Source organism: Dromaius novaehollandiae, chromosome 23 (assembly GCF_036370855.1).
Source record: "Dromaius novaehollandiae isolate bDroNov1 chromosome 23, bDroNov1.hap1, whole genome shotgun sequence".
In the NCBI taxonomy this organism is placed as follows: Eukaryota; Metazoa; Chordata; class Aves; order Casuariiformes; family Dromaiidae; genus Dromaius; species Dromaius novaehollandiae.
Window position 1 is genome coordinate 9648273 of NC_088120.1, and position 25585 is coordinate 9673857.

At 42.3% G+C, this 25585-nt stretch overlaps 1 protein-coding gene across 2 annotated transcripts in view; it reads right to left on the reverse strand.

The window, feature by feature from the left end:
• CSMD2 (CUB and Sushi multiple domains 2) overlaps positions 1–25168 on the reverse strand; it is a 326291-nt gene extending 301123 nt beyond the window's left edge. For both annotated transcript variants that reach the window (XM_064525206.1, XM_026104637.2), the window contains exon 1: positions 24797–25168. In XM_064525206.1, coding sequence (XP_064381276.1) covers positions 24797–24953 — 157 coding nt within the window. In that variant the 5' untranslated portion in view covers positions 24954–25168. The remainder of the gene's footprint in view (positions 1–24796) is intronic.
• Between the last annotated feature and the right edge of the window lie 417 nt (positions 25169–25585).

Genomic DNA, 25585 nt, shown 5'->3' on the forward strand with positions numbered 1-25585 from the left:
ACTTTGCGCCCATTCTGCATTTAGTCACAAGAAAATATCTGGTAGGGACTCATACCCTAGATATCTATCTCCCAGGCATTCTTCCCTCTAGCTGTTAGCACAATGTGCTAATGACGGATGGATTACAGCCAATGCTGACTATAACTGGGAAACAGACACATGCTCAGAGGCCCTTCCACATCATTCACATATGAGGCAAAGCCACCCAAGACCAAGTCCAACACACTCTTCAATATACACTGCACATTCGGGGATTCATCCCATTTCAACTGTGACTAGCAATGCTGGGTGCCTCAAATATCAGTGATTCAGAGGCCAAAAATAGCTGAATGATCATGCCAAAGTTGACTATCTTTTACTATTACTTGCACTGGAGTGCACAGATAGAAGACTCAACTAAGATCAGGGTTCAGCTATGCATACAAAGAGACAGATTACCCCCACCTCAAAAAGCCAAAAGTTGTGATGGACATAATGCATAAAAAGGAAATAGAGGAACAGAGTCACAAAATTAGTGGTCTGTCTGGACAAGACCGCACAGAAACTGAATAGAAAGTCAGAAGCTGTGTCCTGACTCCCCTCAGAGACAGCCTTTTCTGCAACTGTCTGCAGTAAAACCGTCCAAAGAGCAGGATGCAGTTCAAAGGCTTTAACAAATAAACCAGCCATTCTCAAATAGTTATCTGCAATAAAAAAAAGTAAAGTCTCTGCAAATTCCTGTAATACTTTTTTCCCCCAACCACATTCTTTCCAGTAAACACTGCTCGCTACCCTCGATTCCCAACAGGCAAGAGCTAGGGGTTTTAGAGGGCCTCTCCATGCAGGCTTTGTTAAAGGAAAGGTATATTCCCACACAGTCTTTCTGGTTCGCATATCCTGAACTGGCAAGCATAGCATGGAAAAGCAGTATGGACCACAGCCCAGGGCCAGGGGCCAGCAGCAACAGTGGTACACACCCCTATTGGACCTGATTGGGGGGGGGGGGGGGGGGGGAAACACACGGAAAATAAGATTGTTGGCTAGATAAACGCTGCCCAGGCTGCTCTGTTTTCTCTCTCCCAGTTCTGAAAGGTTTCAGCTCTTCACACAGGCTAAATGCAAACCAGATGCCTTCCATCACTATTCCTAAGGAGCTGCCTCGACTCCAGAGCTACATCTGCCAAGACAGGAGTCCAGTACCGTATCTGCCAGTTAAGAACAACTCCTTCAAATCCATTTGTCTTTCCCCAAAGCTGTACCTGTGAACACCATCCCAAAGATGAAATCAACTGCCATGACATACAGTTCCTGGGTTTACAAGGTTTTCTTCCTTCCAGAGAAGGATGTACATGTGTGTGTGGAACAGCCTAAACACCACAAAAATTGTCCCTAATACTTTTCACTCTTCACTGTTACTTTACCTAACTTTTTTGGAGGCACAAGGAAAAAGTCTCCTCAAACACAAATTGGTGTAGTTCCTGCCAGCTTTAACAGAACCGCTCCCATTTACACCCAAACTGTCTGCATTTGCAAGGGAACTGTGAAACCAAAAGCAGAATTTCAGGTTTCTCCTATGGCAGGCATTCCTCCCTGATCATTGCTGCCTGCAGTTGCGCAGGCTTTTCTTATTGATGCTGGATTGTTTACCCTGTTTATGCAGATAACTGAGGCTTTCAAGTTGAAATGGATCAGACTAGAAATTACTTCTTTTGATTTCAGGTTGCTTTTTTCAAAGGCAGCAATGGCATTTGCACTTCTGAGTGCCAACTAGCTACAGGTAAAGAACTGCATAGTAGTGCTCATTAAAGCCAATTATAATTAGACTGACCTACTTTGGCACAAAAACGCTTAGTGGAACTTGTCTCTGCAAGATGAAGCTCACACCTTTATGAATCTAAAATGGTCAATCATTTACTACACAGGAAGTTTTTTGTATTGTGTTTATTACATCAAAGAGAGTTCGGACAGCCCCATAATCCAAAGGGGATGAAGGCTGAGCTAGGTACGTAACTCATATTGACACAGGCAGACAACAGTACTTGGCATTTCTGTAGCACCTGGCATCTAACTCTCAGTGCATTCTGTCAATACAGGATACATTCAAGAGTGAAACCTCCCTCCCTCTGCCACTTCAGTTCCATTTATTTGTAGAGTTCACTGAAAGGATGCATCAGCTTGGTGCCTGGAAACTGCACAGGAGTGGGAATATTACCATACCACAGAGGGGTAAAATTAGGTCTGGTTTGGTTTAATAACTTGGAGTTTGCCAAAGATCCATAAGCTTCAGTTCTCTAAAATTCAATCACATCCTCTTTTCTTCACCCCGACTGGCATTCAGCAGGTAATGTGGGGATATGTAATCTCTCTCTACTGCACTTTTTTTTTATTTTAATCATAAGTAAATGCCATCAGAACAATTTAAGGAAACTGGGAAATTTAAGAGGCTGCATCTCTGCACTTCCTGATGGTACAAAAGCTACTGATGCTGCACATAGTTCAGAAAACATTCAGGGTCAAAGAGACAGTGTTCCAACGCTTCCAAGGTCATATGAAAGGCAACAAGATTTCAGATCAGTATAAATTTACGCTGTCCTTGCATAATTAGTGATTACAGCAGAGAACAAAGGCCAGAAAAATGTACATCATAAACTGATACTAGCTGAAGAAAAACAAATATGTAACAGAAAAATAGGACACAGCTCTATAACATATCAAATCAATCTACTGAAATAATTGCACATTCATGATTCTGACCAAGATGTGCTTTGGACACAGCTAACAAAATTGCTTATTGCAGACAAAAATTAGTTTTCCAAAAGCTGACGATCTGGAAAGCAATATATTCTTCATCAGCTGTAATAGTAGGGAACTTGGTTTATATTGGACACTGATGAAAACATTCAGCAGGCATGGGAAAGAGATCGAGGACGCCCAGGAGAATTTATGCATATTCTATAATTTGGTTTCAGGTTTGAGTTAGTTCAGCTCCAGCTAGACCGCCAAAAACCTTATCTAAGGTCCAATGTACATGACAGGAAAACACTGCATTTCTCCTCTCAAGACTTGCAAAAACAATTCTCTTCATCCATGTGGTCCAAAAGCACGAATAAATACAAAGGTATAAATGGACAATATTACAGTCAGTGCTGAGAAGCTTCACATGAATTTCTATCTGATAGAGGACAGTATTCTTCCAAAGTCTCTGAAGCATTCTCTCCAACCCAGAAGCTCTACATGAGGCACCGCCACACACCTTACCCAAGTAACAGGAACATAGCAGTTTCCACAATGGATCAGATCAATCTCTGATGGGGTCATGCCGGGGGATGCCAAGAAACAACAGCGGTTACAGGACAAGCTGCACCCAGAAACATCCTTCTTTACACTCACTGCAGGTTAACATCAACCCTGACATCAGAAGAATGAGAAGCCTTCCAGAAGGGCTGCACTTCCTCATCTCTCTTTGCCAATCTTTACTCAAGTGAAAGAAAAAGGTAAATGCATAAAGATCAGATAAAGATACCATAAAGATACCATCTGCCCAAAGGCCCAGTGTGGCAGTGTAAATATTTATGCAGTTACTCCAGCTTCTAGCACTACCATTCGTGGGACAAGAAGCCCTTTCCAAGGGTACACCAGCACAAAACTCATCAGTGGATATGCATTTGTGGGCAAACGTCCTACTTTGATGGAGATGAGCAGTCTGAGAATGCAGCTCTCTCTAACGAGTACGCTGCCAATGCAACCTGCTATTTTCAATTCTGGAAAGTGGTTTATGATGAGGATATATCTTTTTAATGAAAGCATCAATGTAATTTTATTGCAGTAGCACTTAAAGGTTTGAGACAAGGACAAAGACAAAATCACGTTTGGCACTGTCCAGTGGACAGACAGCCTTTCTCCAAAGGGATCACAATCTCGGCAGGGGGGATCCAAAAAAAACCCCACACTAACTGGGAGGACTTAGGACTTTGCAGAGAAACCTCTTCTGGGGCACAACCATTTCCTCAATGAGGGAGTTTAAAAGTGAGCTTTACCTGTCCTGATTTACAATACTTATTTTGTGCGATACACACCATTTCAACAATATAAACAGACTAATAAGCTTCACTTCTGCCACACATGCATGGGAAAAAATAACAAATATTTAGTTTGTAGTACGCTCATAGAAAAAACACACTTCGAACAGAAAGATTAATTGTTATACCACAGGTAGTGTATCTGTGGCAAATGAACAGCAGACAAAACCTAATTTAGCAAACACTGACATATAGTCACCATACACTTCAAAAAGAACAAATACCAAATCACATGCACCAACTTGCTCTCAGCAATATCATCTATCAGTAATACATGGCTGTCTCTTCTCCTTAATGCAGTAATGTCTGGTATTATCATTTTCTTTAGCTGTTACTTAGGCAGATATGCTTCCATTTTGTATTGTTAACCCTGTTTGATGAAACATATGAATATTAAAAAACCTTCCTTAATAGAACTGAACTCCATATCCTGCAGACACAAATGCATTCCATTCTGGCCTACAAGGGCAAAATCCTGCTAATACATCAGTAACATACTAGTAACTTCTCAAATTTTTCTATTTACATTACTAGCCAGAGTCATTCACCTCCTCTGCATAAAGGTCTTCAAACCAAAGCACTAGACCCTGATTCAAAAATAGAATTGCAATGCTGTTTTATATCTTTAGCACCCTTAGGGGCACATTTGGGGGTCACTGATGAATAGGGAAGGACTCGGTGATAGGGGGACAGTCAAGACAGTCCAACTTAGAGCAGAAGTGCCCCAGCTTTATTGTGGGATGACACGTGAAACCTTGCAAGGCCCTCTCAGCTTCTCCCAGGAGGTACATGCCACAGCACAGGACCAGCAGTTCAGATCCCTACTGAGCATCCCCCTTCACGCAACACACAGAGCCCTTTTTTGAAGGGGCATTGAAAAGGGGGTAGCTGGGAATGAGCTGTGAAATATGTTCACAGCCAGCTCCTTCATCAGGTCTTCTCACCAACATAGCCCCAAAAGGAGCCTGAAGACAAAGGGCTGCAGAGCTGGGCGTGCACACATTCTCACATCCACCGACAAACTCACAGAAGCAGCAAAGGGGAGATACAGCTTGCAACGCCTACCGCTCAGACAGCCTCCCACTCTATTGTCATGTCAGGTGCCAAAGGAACAATCGGCAGGGACCAACAGTTATTTTTTAGGATTACCTACAGCAGAAACTTCAGATTCTAATAGCCCCAAAACTTCTAAATGTTTTTCCTAGCTTGGTCTACTCTCAGTGTATTTTTATCCCAAAGCCATGTATCACAAAGCTTATCATACAACTAAGTGTGGTATCAGAAGCACATCCCCTCGTATAAAGCGACATAAGAATATAAAATATTTCAGAAAAAGCTCTGCTTTGCAAATGAATACAGACAAGTTTTTTTTTTTCCCCAGCAGATCAGATGTTAAAATAACTTTTTATTGACAGTTCTTTGTTAAACTGGTATAACATTGACAGTCCCTCTACAACATGCAGGTGAGATCAGAATTCAGCCCTTTACTTGTAAATATTTTCCCCAAGGCACCTAAGTCATTGAAACAAAATGGAACATGGAGGTAAGTATTTAACTTATAAAAATACCTCTTATTTGCTCAGCCATAGCAAGCCTACAGCACACCCAGCATCAAGTACAAACAACATACCTCTGAAAAACCCAGGAAGCCTGGCAGACAAGTACTTAACACACCTCTTTCTATAGTCACAGTTGGCATCCTGCATTCCCCCAGATCCAACTGACACAAGCAAGGAAAGTTGGACAATCGGGAAAGTCGCTTGGCTTTTTCTGTCTGTAAAATGGGGCTTTAAATTGAGGAAATACTTCCTTTCCCTTATTGTTTGCCCATTTTATCTATGCAATGTCTTAAAAATTGAGGCAGTTTTGAGTATTTTTGTTATGATGCTTAGAGGAATCAAGTCCTGAGCTCAGCTGTGACCTGCCAGCAGTTAATATGATGGAGGTAACATCAGGTATGTTAGTAACACAGGGGGGCAAGGGGACAAACAGCCACCAGCCAGGGGAATGTGAACCTAACTTTTCCCAATAATCAACTCCTAAGAGCCAAGGGCAGATCTCCTGGTGTGCTGAGCACCTCTGTCTCGCACTGAGCCTGCCATACAGAGCATTGAGCACTGTAGAACTGGGCTCAGGCAGGGGCAAAGGAACACGCCACACACCACCTCTGCCTTTAAAAGGATGCAGTAATGCTGTGTTCCTCCCTCCTTCCCTCTGTGCATGTGTATGTAAAGAGGAAGAAAACAAAACATAACCAGGCTTTAATACTCCCTTCAGCATACAGATGAGCCACTATGAACAAGTGGTGGGGGAGCTACACTGTGTAAACAAGTCCTTTGGTGCCGCAGCAGCAGTGAAAACAGCAAAGACTGAACCAGTCCAACTGATGGGACACTAGGCTGTGCGGCTGTGAGCACACACAGCACCCCTACACCCGGTCCCGTCACGTGTGACACGTGGGCTCTGTGCCACCACACACTCGCAGGCAGCGATTTTGGTCATGTTATGAGGACAGACATCAAAGGCAGATTCTTGCTCCCAACACATGTGACTTTTAGCAAAATCAATAGGCATGTCTATAATTTAATGTCACACAGCATGAACAAATCTGCATCAAAACCACCTGTTATGGTTCTTATTTGCAAAAGCCTTCACTAAATCAGTCTGCTGGCAACTTACCATGCCTTTTGGGCCGTCTTTTTCTTACAAAGAGTACAGAGAGGACAGATGACGTAAAAAGCCTGAGACGGGGAATGAGGAGAGAAAGAGTTCCTGCTACTGGACATCCGCACACGCGGGATTACATGAGCAAAGTTCCAAAGGAGATGCAGAGAGGAAGGGAGCAAGGATGCAAACAAGAGCATGGCTGACCATGGACTTGGATTTAAGGGTCAGGATTGAGGCATCCAAGGCTAAAGCTCCAGATAGCAATAAATGGTCAGTACACAGTGAGCTTTACCATTACAGATGGCACAATCAGCAAAACTAGATCATCTTGTTTTAAGGAGCTACTGTATGAATGAATCATTACATAAATGGATAGACAAAACTATGCAAAAATACACTGATGAACACAGCAGGAATGCATCTGATTTTAATAAGCATCTAAGAAAATCCCCTCTAACGCATGCTTGATAATCTAAGCAGTATCAAAGGAAACATTAGAGAAATCTGTGTTTATCAAGATATATTAATGAATACATTTTCCTGAATACTTACACAAGAGATCTTAAAGTCTCACTTTCTTTCCTCTAGCTCTCTAGCTGTAGACACACAGGCATGCACATACCACATCATACACGCACCATCTCATCCAAAATCTAGCAGATATTGGATACAACCTTAGAAAACATTTTAATGTGCATAACAAAGAAAACCTGGCTTGGCCAATACTGATGAGGGATTTCAGTTACTAAATTACTAATTACTGCAGGACACACACAATGCCTTAGTATCTTTTCACCAAATCTCAGCCTTCACCATCTTCCCTGAAAACATGGTGACAAAGACCACATTGATTGCTTCATCTGGAAGACTCCTGAAATATGCATGCGTAAAACAAAGCAGGGAAAAGGGCTCTGCCTGCATCACAAAAGATGAGATTGTTTCCACGCTCTACTGACCTAGAGAGATCCTGTTCAGCCAGGCAAGCAGAGTTTGCTGATGCAAGGCGTGTACACAGAAAGGAAGAAAACCCTGAACCTTTCAGCAATGAACAAAGAGGAGGAATCCTGTCACTAAGGCAAATGTACTACAGCATACCCTGCTTTACGCAGGGCCAAGCTTCACCAGCACAGTTACTAGTGGAGATTTGCCACACTTGCATCCTTTTGTGTCTGCTTGAAACCAGAGTAAGGGACTCAGGAGTAAGATTCCTCATGTAAACTGAGGATCTGTGTTTCTTCCCACTTATCCCATGCAATAATCATCATGCAAATCCAAAGTCAGTGGTGTGGCTACATGAAGCATTTGTACTGAATACAAACAGAATGAGAATCTCTCACACACCCCACCCTCCAGGCTGTGCTTTCTCTGCAAAGCTACATTAAAGGGAAGACTGATAGATATCCCCCCCCCCGCCCCCTCCGATCCTTCAGGCAACTAACAAATTCTTTGCTGCCACCAATCTGAAAGAAAGAAGCACAGGAAAAAAAAAAAAAGGAGCTGCAATTATTTCTTCAGAAACACATTAAAAGTTGAATTGCTTCAGCTAAACTCCACTTAGGTGCAAGTCTTTCACGTGAGCCACTCCCAGTGAATACAGGAGAATCAGGAGCACACGTGGATCCAGACTCAGAGTCTAGCCTGCAGCTCATGCTTCACTATTACAACCAAAATCTCATGGAATCAGCCAACAGGTGACATCAATAAATCAGCTGATGCTTTACAGAAAGCCTGGAAAAATCTGCATTTTAAGTGACTTCCAAACTGTGAGTAAGGCTGTCAAAGAAGATGGATCCCTAGTTTCCAATGGATCAAATGCAGCTTTGCTACAACACTCTACAAATGTTTCACCCTCAGCAAGTACATGCATGCCCACCTGCTCTTGTGTGTTCATAGACAGAGGACGCATCTACGCTCAATGGTGGTGCAGACATACAATCCAGAGCTGCAATCAAGCTACTTAGTCCTACTGAGGCTGCAAACAGGCAACCTTGGCTGAAAGTAGGGAAGTCATATGTAGTGATTACTGTCCCCACTCTGTCCAAACACATTTCACAGCAAGTTTCTAACCTGTTTCATTTTGTACTGTACTGCATGAACATGCTCACTGATTGCAAATGCACACCAGAGACAGGGCTACAGAAGTCCCTTGCTCTTCTCTCCTCTCAGTGTTTAACATGAGCTGACCACCGTCTCAGGTAAGCACAGAAAAACCTGGTGACTTGCTCCATGGATGACAAGGGGGCAGGGGGAAGCTTATGGGGTGGCAGGCAGGAGTCTTGCACTAATGATGCACTCAGAGCAGTCAGCAAGAGAGACAAGCTTTCATCTGTCCAGCAAGCAGCGTTCATTTCAAGATTCACACATCTGCTACAGAGCCAGCAGGCCAAACCAACCAATTTAGCTTATGCTGCGCTGGTTCCATGCTGTACTCCGTTCTGACTACACACGCTTCTGTGCTACAGCAAAAGTGACGCTCAGTATTTTATTTCGTATGCCCTTTGTTTGCACTAGAACGAAGGACATCTGCTCTTCTGCTGCACTTCACAAGTCACTGTGGACTTGCCCTGACAAATGGGGCTTTAAGAAGCCTTAGCTAAAATACGTTAACTGATTAAGACTTAAAGAAACAAACAAACACAGCATACCCCAGGAAGAGTCAAAGGTTTTAAGCACTTTAAAAACAAACTAAGCAGCCACAGTTGGCTACAAAATCCCCACTGCTTTAAACACACTTTTCTTCCAAAGTCATTCCCAAGAGAAGTGGGCCCACTTCCCAGTGCAGACCTCATAGACTTAAAAGTCTTGCCCCTCTGTTACTGCAGAAGTGTTATGCATCACAAATACAGACTCAGTTGAGATTATGGTCTACCAACTGAGTCACAGGAATTGCTGAGGAACAAACCTGAGCAAGATGCATCAAGAGTAAAGTGTGCATCATTCCCAGTAGACTTTGTAATTGGATTCATTCCCAGTAGACTCTGCTCTTCCCACTTACCTCCCTTCCACTGTCGTCTGTGCGTATTTGCTGACAATTGCCTACAGCCTAAAGTCTGAGCTGCCAAGAGCAGAGGCTGTCACATACTTCTGGAGTACAACAGCTACTTGACTCCTGCGCAGCCAAGTAAGGCCTTACTAAGGAAACCAACATCTCAGAAAAATTAAGAAGTTCCCATCTTCACTGCCAGCCTGGACTCTGACCTTCTAAAGGCAGCTAAACAAGAGAACTTAACCTCTTCTCCCATTTACAATCCATTAGCAGCTTTTCCTTCCCCCTAGAACTAGGTTAACTGTGGAAACTAGACTATTCTGATCATTTTTTTAATTGGATTCAAACCGGTTAATATGCTTAGCAAACAGCTGTAAGCCTGATGTATACTCAAGCTTTGTATCTAGGTAGCTATTTCAAGGAGGAAGGTGATTTCCACCAAGATAAAGAAAGGCTCGGTCACATGTAGTTAGGTAGGTAATATGTTTGAAAATGATTTTTCTTACCCTGGCATCTTCTCAGCTACAAGGGGTACCTGTTTCTTCCACTCCTATTCTTAAACACACGCAGACAGAGTTTAAGTGGTACCATTCATACCTACTTCATAACTGGTGTAAACAACGAGCTTTGACAGAGGACAAACATGATAATCACTCTCTACCACAATCCGATTCACATGCAGGTTTTCTATCAGCACAGATACTCCAATGGTTATAAGGACCACATTACTGAGAGAGCTTTTTTTCATATAACCTTCGGTATAGATAGTTACATCAGCACACAAGTGGCTCATATGGCACAACTTACCCCTTCCACATAACAGAATAGGCTAATACCGACATAAACATTTTTATACAGCTATGCAATGAAGTTTTAATGTACATGGGTCCCAAGAGATTTGCATCTTTTCCATCTTTCAAATTGTTAACCATTGTTCTCTCTTCTAAACAGCTACACCAGGCTTCAGAACAAGACGTTTTCATTTGAGCGCGTGTTACCACCCTCTTTATGAACAGTCTTCTTTCGGTCCATACCAAACAATCCTTGAATTCTTTAAAAGCAGAGGTACTGTGAATTTCATGGGGGAGGATTACATGCTATCGCATAGTAGCTTCCTCTCCCCACAAAAATATTGGAGATGACCAATCCTCAGGATTTGCATGCAGTCCTCTTACTGAATTCTGAAACCATCTCAAAACCCCACACAGTGTACCCAGGTTTAACTGCCAGGCAGCTCTTAGCCACTCCTTTTTGAGGGGCAGTGGCAGAAAGCTGTCTGTAGGTATTCAAGGAAGACTGAAGGTCAAGAAATTAAGCAGGCGGCTTTGCATGCCTCCTGAAAAGAGGCTCTAGTATCTCTCATAGCAAATTACCATTCTAACCAGCTCTGTGACAGCCAGCAGCTCAGTCCCTAATGCTGGGTTCGCAGTCATGCCGCGATGTTGCTAGGCACAGTTGCTAGGCAAAGGCACACATGCAATATCTTAACTTCACTTTCATCACAGGGCCAGCTTCAAGAAAAAAGAAAGGAAGGGAAAAAATAATTAAAAAACCCAAAAATGTTTGTAGATATTTCTTTGAATGCCAAATAACAAGTTGATAGAGTTTGACAATATCACAGGCTGCAACTGGCCTTCTGTGATACAACATCATTAAGGGTCACAAACAACTCTTCCTCCCTTTCTTTTGCAGCATTCATGCCATCAGTATTCAGGAACACCAATTGGTTTTTTGCTGAATCCTGGCCATTGCACAAGCTAAGGAAAGTGGTCTGGAGGAGGCAGCAGGAGACATCAGAAAACAGATGAGGGGAAAAAAAGTGACACCCCCAGCCCAAAGCAAGCAGGTGGGACTACTCTTAGCAATGAACCTTACATACAGAATTTGGACCTGAACTTTGGCCTGGAGACTCTTATCCACAGAGCTTTGATAGGATGAATCCAACAGCAATGTTTTAAGCAAAGCCAATGGCTGCAGATGTTTCCACACATCTCCAGGATGCATGTTGTGGCCTCTTCTCTCCAGCACTAGAAACAGGAACAGAGCAGCTCTCATCCATCTGGTTGGAATCAAGCATTTTATCTAGATAAAATATTAACCAACTCCAGGACTAGAAAGAAGTATGGGATACTCCAACAACAACTGTGAACTCAGAATAAAGGTTAGAGCCTTGATGAGCCATTAATACAAACAGCAAATAAACCAACACACATTTGGGGAAATTTTGTTTCCCATAAGTTTGGTTTTCACCTGGCAGTTCATCCCAAGTCACAACTGAAATGAAAACCTCTGAAAAGAACTAATTTAATGAACAACATTTGCACAAACCCCTGCAAACTGAGTCCGCTCACAGGCAGAATTCTTACTCAGTCTCATTTATAAGGTGCTAATTACTATCTCCAAAACAAATTTTTCAATTTGTGTTTCAATTATTTCCCAGTAAAAGAATATTTGCATTTAAATGGCTTATACATTGTACTCAAATACAAAATTATTTTCATCTCGAATTTTAGGACTCCTTTATTGCAAAAAAATGCAAGAAAGGTGAAATAAAGGCTCCAAGTGAAATCCATCTCACAAGTCACAGCCAAGACCTAATTTAAAGATTTCCTCATGATAGATTTTCAATATTACTTAGTCTCTATTCTTCCTTTTATGAGATCGATGTCATAACAAACGAATAGACTTAAAAGTACCTGTAATTTCATTTGCCATTATTAGTTATGAAGCAATGTGTCCATCTATAAAGTTCAATGTTCCCTCAAGGCCAGTGGGAAGGGGACTATGCCCCAAGAGAGATCTTTGACCCAGCTACAGTGTCTCATCTGGCTAATTACTTAGAAGACGTCAGTCCTTGCAATTCTCACAATGTTAACAATTGCATCATTACACTGAGTGGATACAGATGCTTATTTAGGAATAAGTCTGACCTAAGTTCAGAGCAAGCTGCAAGCACTTCCTCCCTCCCCTCTATGTCCATCCCCCCACCCCCTCCCCAGCACCATTTGCTTATACCTTTAAGCTTTGATCTAGCAATTAGGTTATTATTTTTATACATTTATAACTATATGGAAAGCATAGAGATTATACAACTCTGCTATCTACTTTTGGTAATTGCTGGGAGTCCGCTGTCCCCTTTCTAGCAGCTAAGGCTCAGAACAAAAAGGAGACTGAGAAATTCTGTAGAAAGAAGATACAGCAGAAATGACCCCAAACATGTAACTAATGTCATAACCAGCAAACTAGTTGTCAGTACAGTGACCAGAACCTGACCCGCAGATGAAAACCACTCGTCCTGCGCAAGCACAGACTTCACTTACCGAAAGCTCTTCACTCTTCTATTAAAATTCTCATTTCCCCATACTCTCCACGAAGAAACGCAGGGGGCCTTTACAAGTGCTTTGAGATCATCCAACAAAACACACTCTAAGCATTTGTATTACAATAGCTTGCACTTATATTATGATATTTGAATTACAAAGAGAGGCAAACAGAAGGCAATTTCTCTAGGGAATTTTTGTTGGGATATAAATCCAATTTTGACTTGATTCCATTAACAGCACTTTCACATTCACTTTATGTATTGCTGTACTTGAGATTTACTACCTAATGCCTACTTGTCACCTTGGGTAATCAATGAAAATCACTCTAAAAGCCCACATTACACCAAAAAGCTAACAATTCATTTTGTCCAATGAGACAAAAAAGACAGCCATATAACCTAAAAAATACAGAACAGCTACAAAATGCATCTAGCAAATTATTTATAGAAAAAAAGGTGAAACATTTCAATTATATTGAAAATTTCAGTCCCTTCACAGGTGAATTTTACACACACAAAACTGAATTCTTCACTGAAAACTATCAGCTGTGTTCTAATCATGTATGTCCCCGTGTCCAAATTTAGTCTTGGCAACTGACTGATGCTCTGAAACCATGAAACCAGACTTATTTTTAGCTTGTTCTGGTCCAATTTAGAAAAATTCTCATGTTAGGTACTAATCTGCCTAAACTCATACATAAATATTCCCACTAGCTTCAGTGGATCTATCTACCCATATGCAAAATCCAAGTCATTTACATACCATTTCTGCTTTCTGCAGTCTCCATGTATATCTAACAATTAGTCTTAGATTTTATTTCCATTACCCTTAACACTATTTTACGATTTTTCTTTCAAGCTTCTCCATTCTTCCAAAACCTCATTTTCACCCTCAGATATATTCCATTTAATCTTAGTTTTCAATTCCAAAAGCAGATGAATAACTTTATTATTCAATCTACATAGCTTTTAATTCACCCCTTGTTAACTCTTTGATCAAATCAACTCATAGGTTCAAATTAGTGGGCTTTTGTTTGTTTGTTTTTAAGTCCAATTTGCTAGCTGCACTCATGGAAAAGAAGGAAAAAACCCTCCCCATAACAGCCCTCAGCATCAGACAGCTGGGCAAAAAAGACAATTTGTTTTCTAGTTTAAGACTGCCACAGTACTCAGTAGGAACAAATGACAGACCCTCTCATAAAACAATGTTTTCTGGAACACTTATTTCACTTTCCTGTGAAATAAATTTGCTCTTCCTAAGGACACATCAAGCTGGAACTGATTCAGCTATTTATGAAGATAGCACAGACCTTGCAGGATTCTGTGTCATATCCTAAACCTTGCCAAGTTAGAGAAACCAGCACTGTATCCAACACTAAAGAAGTAGATGACCTGTCTTAATGATCAAGACCCAAGAGTTTCATGCAAAAAAACACATCCAGAGCCTTGAAATGGTTTTACTGTGCTTCAGCAAGACACTGCATCTACAGCATGGGGATCATTTCACACATTGTTCCCTCAACATGGGACCACCTGACAGTTTTTAATGCATTTTCAAAGCACTCTACCAAAGTACAGAAGTTGCAATACATCTGCTTTACTATCCTTTGAACAGCTACATGATTTGAACATCATAGCACAGGCTGTGGTAGAATTGGAGCCCTAAGAAAAGGGGTAACCCTGCAAAGGCTTCAGCATGCAAGTAACATGACCTCTGAAAGAGCCAGTGCTACAATGATCAGAGAAGCGTGGTAATGCATCAAACACAGCATTAGAAAGAAAACCCCCAACATCATCAGGAACAAATTCCCTACCCTTCAAACACTGATTATTTCAGCAGGTAGACACCATTTTATTAACATATTGAGTCCTTCTCTGAATGGTGCTTAACTTTAATGAAAATATCCCAGGATGGTTGCTGACAGATGTCCAGCATCCACAATCAGTGCCTAACCTTTCCATAATGGAGAAAAAAACAATAGAGGAATATAAACAATATGCTGCACGATGTGAGGAGCATCTTTAAAAATGGCATAGGCTTTGGAAAAGCATCAGGTTTCATTATCCTTCTGAGGAAATAGATTTCCTTGCTGGAAGGAAATATATTTTTCTTGATATTATTCAGTGTATCAAATGGGAAAGGAACATTGAATCGTGCCTTTGTTACAGAAGAAATGAGCTTCCATTTTCTGTACCTCCAACTTGGCATTAACTGCTCATCAAATGTCAGATCAAGCTTCTAACAATGGACCGGATCCTCCTTTGCCCTGCAGCAATGAGAGGGAAGGAATCTGCTGAAGATAATGGAGTCACAGAAACATGAAAAAGGCATGACTGAGATCCAGGATGTCCTTACGTATTCAAACTGTAGGACCAGCTTTTCTGCACTTAATGCAATCTAGTGCTGCTAATTTCAGCTGGAGAGTAGTGACAAAGGGTGTGCTTTATGGGCTGACCAGATCTCAGGAGTTTGGGAACACCCTCATACACTGATAACAGAAGGAGAGCAATAACAAAATGTAAGCAATTACACAACAGCACATCATTCTCTACTACAAAGTACTTCAGCAAACTTTGTTAAAAAAGCCATCTCAAGTTAAAGAAATCCACTCACCCCATTATTTATGCAGTATGTTCCAACACAGACCCTAGTGCTTCAAAACTAAAGATATCCATGCAATCAAAAAGATTTCATGAAACTTTTCACTAGTTAAAAAAATACATTTGTAAAGTACTAATAAGTAACAGGCACCATAATCAGGAACCTCATAATACATTAGATAGTACTATTTTTCCACTCTGTAGACAAGAAGTTAAAGCTCACATAGGTTAAGCAACTGCTTTGAAGCCAAAGAGAAAGTCTGTGGCAGATGAAAGCCTGAAATTCTAGACCATCCAATCTGTCAACCTCCTGCTTTTGCTAATGACCAGTATCCAATTCCCTGATGTTTTTGGCAAATTCTTTATCTGCTTTAAGCCTCCTATCCTCCCATCCGTACTGGAGTATGCTGTGCTTTTAAAAGTGCACCGTAGTCTTCCAATAAAACGCACAAATGCAGCTATATGCACGTAAAAACAGTACAAATGACATAACATGAATTACAGAAGGAGCTCGGCAACATATACAAGTACTTGCTGGAGCAGAAACTGATTTTGATTACATTTATGATTTTTTGCTGCAAATACTTTACTACTTGACACCCAGTAGCAGACAGCCTACTTTCACCTCAATGTCATTCACAATTAAACCCAAATTGTACATGAGATGGTTCTGTCCCTTGATTGTGTGGAGTGAATTCTGCCAAGAGCATAAAGCTTGTGTGGCTAATCAGCACAGTACAACTTGTATTTGCTGAAAGCGTATCACATACTGAGATCTGTCTGCAGAATAAATCTGTAAATCATTTCAGAATTTCACAAATTCTACTTATCCCTGTTTTACAGATGGGGTAGTGAAACAAAAGGACTAAGGCTCACACCCTCAAGGACTTATAAGTGCCAACAGCCATGGAAAACAGCAAGAACTGGGTTTTAATGACTTCTGAAAGTCTAGAGAGAGAGCAAAAAACAAGAGTGCTGAACCAGAAAATGTCCAGTCGTGGTTAATCCTCTAGCTGCAATTAACTCATCCTTCTCATCTGGGAAGATCACTCTCTCCCAGTATTCTCAGACCTTCTAACACAACTGGTGTCCTGGACACTGGTAAGGCCAAAATTACTAGGTTAGGTAACTGTGGCTTGGTTAAATGCCCCATTGGCCTATCTCTCACTAAACAGAGCTTAACAAGCAGTGGCATCCTTTGCACTAGAAGAAACATAGGTGGCTATTAAACCAGATGGATGAAATTCAAATAAAAACATTTCATTAGGACAGAATAAACTTTAAATTTCATAGAGCTAGTGCAAGCCAGAGGCCAGAAGAACTCATCTTTTCTTTGTTTTAAAATGTCCTGGATAAAGACATCTTCAGTTGATGTTCATTGTTGTTTCATCTGCCTTGAAATGGGAACTGCAGACATTTTGATAAATGAATTGAGAAACTGTTCTCTTTCAGTGCAACTACTGTAAAATGCCTTCACATCCCCTAGTGCAGATACAGCTCAGACCTCAACCACAGAGAGAAAGCATCTCTGAAACATCTCTCTCATCAGCAACAGCATGGCATTTCTGTACTGCAGTTTAGCACACAGTAACACAGGAGTCCAAAGACTTAAAGTCTGTGCCCAATTCTGCCAGCTGCCTGCAGTGTGATGTTGGGCAGGGCATTTTCCACATGGTTCTGCCTACCTTCCCCACGTTTACAATGAAAGCTCTTCTGGGCAAAGACTAGTTCTGCCCAGTGCCGCCTTCTACAGGGCCAATACTGAAGTAGGAACAGGAATATCTTGTTACACAGAGAAGAAAAACACAAAAAAGCCTGCCAGCAGAAGGTAAAACAATTTCCTTCTGATCACAGATGGAGAGAAGCTATATGATCAGCTCACCAAGGTTACAGAGGTAACCCAAATGCCAGAGATGGTTGAGGCATCAAGCCTTTGTGAGAACTTGGCTGCAGCACTAGCCTGCAAATCCTTTACCAGCAGCACTCTTATATACATCAGGTTGGGCTTGATATGAGTAGCAAGCTGGTTTCTGGTGATGCTAGTTGCCTCTCTCAGATGCTCGTCCTTATGAAGCTGGCCTAAGAAGCAGACCTCTAGCAGCCTGGATAGAAAGCCCACCTGTGTTATGATCTCTCCTCATCTCAGCAATCCTTCAACACTCATGAATTATATCCAGTACTTGTTGATGATTTGGACTGTATGCTCTTTCAGGCAAGGGCTGCTGTATGTTTATACAGCACTAGACAAAAAGGGCTCCTGCTTATGCATGAAGCTGGTGATTATACCATACTACAAACATACTAATACAACATGCTACATGCATGTTTAAGAAAGTCATGTTTTCCTTCCTTCTTTCTCCAAATACCCGCTTCTCCCCAAAACCTAGGCCATCAATTCATTTGCAAATACATTTTTGCAATGAATATCTGTTTTGGGGGGTTGCAGGGTGTGTGTTTGTTTTAAATGACTCCCCTGTCACACATCTCCCTGGCAACCATAGCTGCTCTGGGTCTCATAGTTAAGATCCTTCTGCTCTTCAACTGAAAGTCACAGCTCTCCGGATCTCTCCGCTCACGATCATTTGGACCTCTTGGGAACTATCTGCACAAAGCAGGATTCCACCACAGTCCCCAGGTCTCCTTCCACGCAACAGACAACAGTGGTCTGTGCACACAAACAGGCAGCTTACCATTTCAGCACTGAAGCCTCACCTCAAAGACAGATAAGCACTGCAAACAGGGACAGGGACCGAAGCAGGGAATGTACCTGATGCAAGCAAGATATAAAGGACACCATACTCTGTCTATTGTGAAGTGACTTTTAAAAAAAAGCCCCAAAACCCCCTGATCCATTTCTGCGTAAGGGAGATATAAAACATGACACACGAGCTCATTGCAGTATACTATCTCCATTCTGGCTGGCTGTGTCCATGGCAGCAGCAAGGAGACTGAAACAGAGTTAATTTGATTTCTTTAATCAATGGGATTATCCCAATTACACATTAACCACTATCAGATCACTGCATAGCGTGGCAGAAGCATATATATTTCTGCAGATTACTGCACTGCATCATGTTTATTGTAAGCAAAGTACATTGATTTCCATAATTGCTCTGTACTTCACTCCTCCAAAAACACTGTATAAACACAGAAACTACGGGGGCTAGCATCACAACTGCATCTTGGTTTCTTTGAAAGCGATGCAAGAGCAACAAGTGGCAAGATTTCCCAGAACAGGCACTCACACACCACGGAGAGAGGCCTCAAACAATTTGTAAGTCCACAGGAAGCGCATCAAAACAAGTGGCCTCTGTCCTTTACAGAGAATTAAAAAACAAAACATGAAGAATGATTCGGCATTTAAGGCCAAGACCGATGTATTTCCAGTTCTGCCCCAGATGCCCCAAATGAGCTTGTGCAAGCCGCTCTGCATGGAATTCACCTTGCTCCCCATCCAAGAGGCAGCTACGCCAGCTCCCCCGAGGCAGCACCCAGGGCACCTCCGTGAGGTTGGTCAGGTCACACAGGGCAAAGGCTCCTCTCCCTGAGTGGGCGCACAAAGGAACAAAAGGCAGGAACAAACAGCGACACAACTCCTTCCTAAGCACAATGGCAGGAAAGAGGGCCAAAAAGGACCCACCCATGGCTTCCTTGGCACCACCATGAAGCCCCGGTATATTTATACTGGCCACAGACACAGGTTAAGAGTCCTTTTAACTTCACTAGCAAAGTCCTTAATTCTGTGGCTGCATCTACTCTGAAAGATGTTACGAAGCTACTGGATGGTATCAGACAAACCTCATGGCCTGGATTTAGGCCTGCACTATCTAGATGACAAATAATGAGTGTGCGTATTACTAGATTTCTTGATAAACATATTTCTACAGGCAACATGTCAATAAGCAGCAATACATAAACTTGATTAAAATACTGAGCTAGGATATAAAACCCCAGTTAATATGTAGGATTAATAAGGTCATGTCTATTCCTACAGCCAGAGTCTCTCTGGGTGGAGCAAAAAACTCACCTCCTTTTAAATCTCTTTAAAGGTTTAACTGCTGCTAATAACTCTCCCATCCTACAGCTGCATTCAACAGCAGCTGCACTCAGATGTTACACCCAACACCTACAATTACCATGTCTCTGATATTCTTGGGTACTCTATCAGTCAAATAGGCAACTCAGTGGTGGACTGACCAACTCAAGCTATATAGCATATATTAATTTCTTTTTTTTATAGACCTTAAAAGTGAAGTCTCACCTCTGCTATTACACTTGAATTTGCTATGCTTTCTGTTGAGCAAAAAGCTATTTAAATTTATGCTTATTTGTGGTATTTCTGGACCTCCAAATGTCCAGAAACGTGAAGGAGTTGAGGAGTATCACTTTCAAAGGTTATCGCAGAGTCATAACAGAAAACTCAAGTCCAAATCCTGTCCTGCACTAGCCAGAGCTGCACTTCTCCATCTCCTATGGCAGTCTCGTTATTGGAAAAGTAGCTAAAAGGCTTGGCTTCACTTGACAGCAGCAGCTCAGAGATGAGACATCCTTCAGCCTTGAATCAACTCTCCAGAAGTGCATTACTGCTATGGCTGGATGTTACACAATCAATGTTATTGAGTTCAGGCTGCCCGACTTCCCCCCAAACCTCTCTGACCATTAACATTACAATAATGATTTCCTCTGGTCAACACCCACAGAGCAACTAGCAGGGGCAGGCGGCAGCAGCGCAGCTGGGGAATCTGGCACTTCACAAACAACGGCCTCTCGGGAAATGGGGCAAGGCAGCCAGTGGTGCACAGCAATTCAGCAGCTGCAAACTCCTGGAGCACGGGTGGTTAACAGCAAACTTAGAAGAGGGGAAAAAATTATTTTTCACCTGTCCTTGCAAGTAGATTAATGAGACAGTAAGTTCTGCACAGCAAAACATGTTCTCTACAACAGGAACACTGCAGATGATCACCTGATCAATTGCTCAGCTACACCCTGAGCCCTAAACCACTTTGGCAGAGTACATCCACTGGGATCCATGGCAGATTGCCTGAATCATGTTCCCTACACCCATTTTGACATGGGCCCCCTTTTGACAGGAACCCCTAGACAACTGGAAGGCAGCCACCGAAGATCCGTTGCGCAGACATCACCCCAGTACCACTGCAGACTAGCTCAGCTGGGAACCATCACCAGCTGAATATAAAATTTCTCTTGGAGGTATCTGACATGACAGAGACTGGGCTTGGTGGCAAGGAAGGCTTAAGCTTAGATGTATTTTGGCAGTGTTGAGGGGCCCTGACAAAAGTCAGAGTGACAGGCAATGAACAGTTATAGGGCAAGGGAAAGCCTCCTGTGCCCAATGAAGTTATTAGTCAATACAAAGAATGAGAAGACAAAAGTAAAATTGCTTGCCTAAGGTGACACAACAAGCCAGAACCACAGCATGGACTGTGACCCCAAGTGTCCCAGGCTTGAAGCAGAGTCATCATTACTGTGCAACTAGTTCCTACTAGTAAGTTTAACACAGCTGCACTCCCATTTTGGTATCCCAAATACAAAATATAGCAGAGGATTCAGGCTGGTGGCTGAAGTAACAAGGCTTTTTTCCCCACCTCTCCCTACCCATGAATACATCCACATGCTCCCATGGCAAAAAGCATGCTGAATCTGGACATTCTCCACTGAGAGCTCACAAGCACACACCCGACCATAAAGAGATAAGAAAGTAAGTTTACTACACTCCAGTAAAACCTGAGGGCCATATGGTCACCGGGCCAGGCACAGGGAGAGGAAAGGACAGGGCCCTGTTCCTATCAACCTGAGTATCACCTGTGCTCCGCTACCGCGAGGGGCTGAAAGCCTGTGGACCAGGCCACATGTCCTCTCCTCTGCAGTCACAAGGGCAAGGAAGGGCAAGGGAGGCAGCAAGGCCAGGGGAAGCCGCCTGTTTTGCTCACCCTAAGCACCAAGAAATCAGTCTGATCCTGTGCAAAAGATTAAGTCATCTCTGCCTCTAAACATCTTCACCCTTTAAACATTTGCCATGAAGGACTCCCTCCCTGTAACAGAGGGCAATAGCAAAACATGAATGAGTAAGTGGGAATCATTCATTTCATTTAGCACTGTGATCCCCACTACTTCAGCACTGATGGTAGGACTCGGCTCAGAACTGTATTCTCAGCTACTGCCATGAAATATTATGGTTTCATCACATACCATGATCAAATGTAATCACACTGGTGACTACTTCCCTTTTCTTATGTGAAAACTCATACCCACTATTTCAGTGGGTTATTATCTCATACCACTACCCCTTAACAAAAGCCACACTCAAATCACAGTCTACTCCACAGGTTAAGGCACTCCCCAGCAGAGTAAGTACCCCCTGAATCTCTCATCACCCTGTGCAGATTTAAGACAACAGAACAAAATAAAAAACTTTAAACATGCACGCATACATCAAAATTCATAAACAGCATCCCCTCTCCCCCATTCTTCAGAGGAATAATCTGTCAAAAACTATTTTCCATGAAGAAAAAAGAAAATTACAATGGGTTTTAAATGATCAGACCATTTTTCAATCCAGTGCATCTTTCCATAATCCAGTACAAAATAGGATGTTGACAGTAAGACTGTGTGTGAATAACGGTATCAAGTCTTAAGAAGGCCTTCAAAAAAAATTGCATATGTGCATATCCATATACACCTGGCCAATACACACACCAAATGCACCTTCCAGTTCATATGCATAGCTGATTACCTGGGGAACAGCAGAAAGGAATGGTATTATTCCCATCCTGTTATGAGTACCTGTTCTGACAACCAAAAAATAAAATTTCAGAATCATATGCACAGTACTTCCAAGAGGCCATGCACAGCTTGCAATCAACTCACAGCTACAGAACAAATTCGGTGTTTTCTGCAAATCTCAAAATTCTGCCAAATTATTATTGCACCAGTAAAACAAAATGGAGAAACTGTATGAAACACTCCTACCCTACACCCCAAAAAACAAAGGTCAGCACAACAGGAAAAAAATACCTTCTCTACAGCTGCGTCAGTTCTTTTCACAAGTAGAAGCAACCTGATCTATACAGCCTTCAGATCAGCAGCTTCTGAAGAAAGCCTATGCAGCAATCAGCCATTTTTTAAAAGGACATCATTAGGCAACAGGACTATTGACACAGTCACAGTACAAGTTGATGCAATGTGTAGGATTTCTTTTCTCTTCTTATTTTTAAGATGGCTAGAACTACTAACTGATAGTTCTATATATACAGCTCTACTGCCACACTATGGGTACTCTTGGTTATTACTACCTACACAAACACTAGGAAAAGGCTAAGGTAGAACTGAAGCACCTTAAGAACTTTGTTCTGCAGAGGTCCACAATTTGCTCAGCTAAGGTACTGGAAGTCCCAGCCCAGACTAAAATTACTTTGAGATTGGACCTTAGAACTGTAACAGATTGGCAACAGCTGGGTGTATTCACCAAGTGACTACATTTACTGTGTTCTGGGTATCTAGCAGTAAGCCACTGATTTCAAAATTGATCCCTTGTCTTGACAAAAAGATTACTGGGATTTCAGAACCTGTGAAAGAGAAGGAACTGTGAAAGAGGAGCCATTCACAAATACTTCTAATTCTGATGGAGATAAGAGAACATGGTAGGTCTAAAAAAGCTTTTAGAGATACTACATGTGTAGAAGAGAATCAACAGCAGTTGTTGATCCTTCAGCCCTTGGATGAAGTATCCAGAACAGACACCATTCTAAATGAAGAAAGCGAGGAGCTAGGTACCTGAGCAGAAAGGATTAAATACTTAAGTAGGCACAGAAAGCAAACCTGGAACATCTACTATGAACAATCAACAAATAGCACAGAAGAAGAAGGAGTGATAAACCCCAACATAACAAGCCACATATTTAGGCATCTCTTCATCATTCTACTCATACCAGCAAAGCACAGCAAAAGTTGCTGGGATGGTTTTCTCTGTGCATAGACTAAATGCTCCTGCTGGAAAGGAAAAACATTCAGGAAAATATCCACCAAAATATCATCCTTAATTAAGGGTTGTGGGTTGTTTGGTGCATACTATACTCTTCCCAATAGATGCTTCCAGTTAGCAAAACTCTTCAGGTCTACTGCAGAAGTCCTCAGGAAGAGGAACAGTTAATGGTTACTCTGGGTCTCGTTGGAGAAAGTCGTCCTTTACATAAAATCAGTGTTGCATTCCAGCTAACGCAAAGTTTTCCAAAAAAATCGAGATGTCATACACACACACACACACACACACAGAGATTCCCCTTGCCCAAAACGCAGCAGACAGAAGACAAACATTACTGAGAAACTCATGGAAATCAAGGCACAGCACTCTCAAAAGATGACACTTGCCAAACACTTACCTAGCTCTCCCACTTTCCCCCCCCTCCTACACACATAAGGACAGTCCCTAAATGCTTGCTGTTTACACCAGAAATTAACTTCAGTGCTTAGGTATGCTTTTGCTATAAGGGCAGTTACAGAAACCAAGGAGGAGACATAAGCACGCCTCCCTAAAATTCTAGTCTTTTACTATCTTCCAAGTCAATAAAGTCATATTTACTAAAAATCACAGGAATAATGATGCTGAGGCCAAAGAGCTCCTCTGTAAGAGCACATCAACTTGAAAGGCAGAAAGGAGCTTGAAAGGAAGAAAGGAAAAGTGCTTCCATCTTCATGGAAGGAGTCTTAAATTCATTTTATCAGCTATAAGCAAACACCAGGGTAGTGAAATAATGAATTAAGATGCAAGGGAAAGACGGGGGAAAAACTGTGAAGGCATTTTTTTTTTTACAGTCATCTCACATATTGTACAGCAACTGTGCACAATGATTTGACTCGCTGGGGAAAGGGAATGAGATCAAATAAAGACACCTTTTATCCCATCATTTAAAATTGTTGCTCCCAAAGGATAAGAGGGAAACTATCTTCTGCAGAGGTCAACAGGAAACATACTCCTTATTGAACACGACAGGGAAGCATGAGCAGGCACACATGTGCATGCACACACACAAACACACACACACCCCTGAAGTCCCCCAGAGAGGATATTAATAGTGTTTCTTGGATCTAAGCAGCAGGAGGAAAAATACTCCTAAAGTTGCCAGCTTTCTCCATTGCACTTACCAGTTGCTGAGACAGCCAGCAGCCCCACAGAAAGCAGCAGAACCCGGCTCCAGGAGCTCACTTCCACCGTCATGAGAGCAAAGATCCCCAGTTTTCCCCAATTCCTTCTGAAGCCACAGCTGCATCCCGGCTTGTCCCATCCCAAGGAAGGCTGCATGTCAAAGGGCAGTGGGAATGGGGTGCGCCGGGGGTTGGTGGTTGTTTTTCCCCCCTTCTCTCCCCCTTTGCAATTGGGATAGTCCGACTCTGCTAGAGGAAGAGGAGAAAGGAAGAGGAAGGGATAAAAAAAAAATCAGGTCAGGCTTGAGGGGTTTTTTTAATTATTTTTTTAGCCAGGAAAAAATCCCACCGCATGGAGGGCTCTGAGCTTCTGCAGCTGGAATGAACCAAGTGCAGCAGCAGCTCGGGGAGAGGAGAGAAGAGGAGGGCTGGCTCGTCCCTCCCGGTGGCTGTCTCTGAGCCAGCTCCCCGGCATTAGCAATACACAGTCCCTAGGGATTTATACTTTTTTATTAGCCAGTTGATTAATCGCTCCTGTATCTTTGTTCTCCTCTCCACTAAATGCTGGGGAGGGAAGGGGGCAAGGGTGTTTTGGTGAGGGGCTGGTGTGCAGCCATCAAGTGGACCTGGCTGAGGGACGATTTTGCTTCCCCAAACCAGCACAGTCCTCCCACTTGCCCCCACCCCACAGAAACAAACCACAAATTATGCTTTAGCATTGTAGTTGTTATTTTTAATACACATCACAGGTTTCTTGTACTGGAGCAAGTCTCACAGCCTCCCATTTTA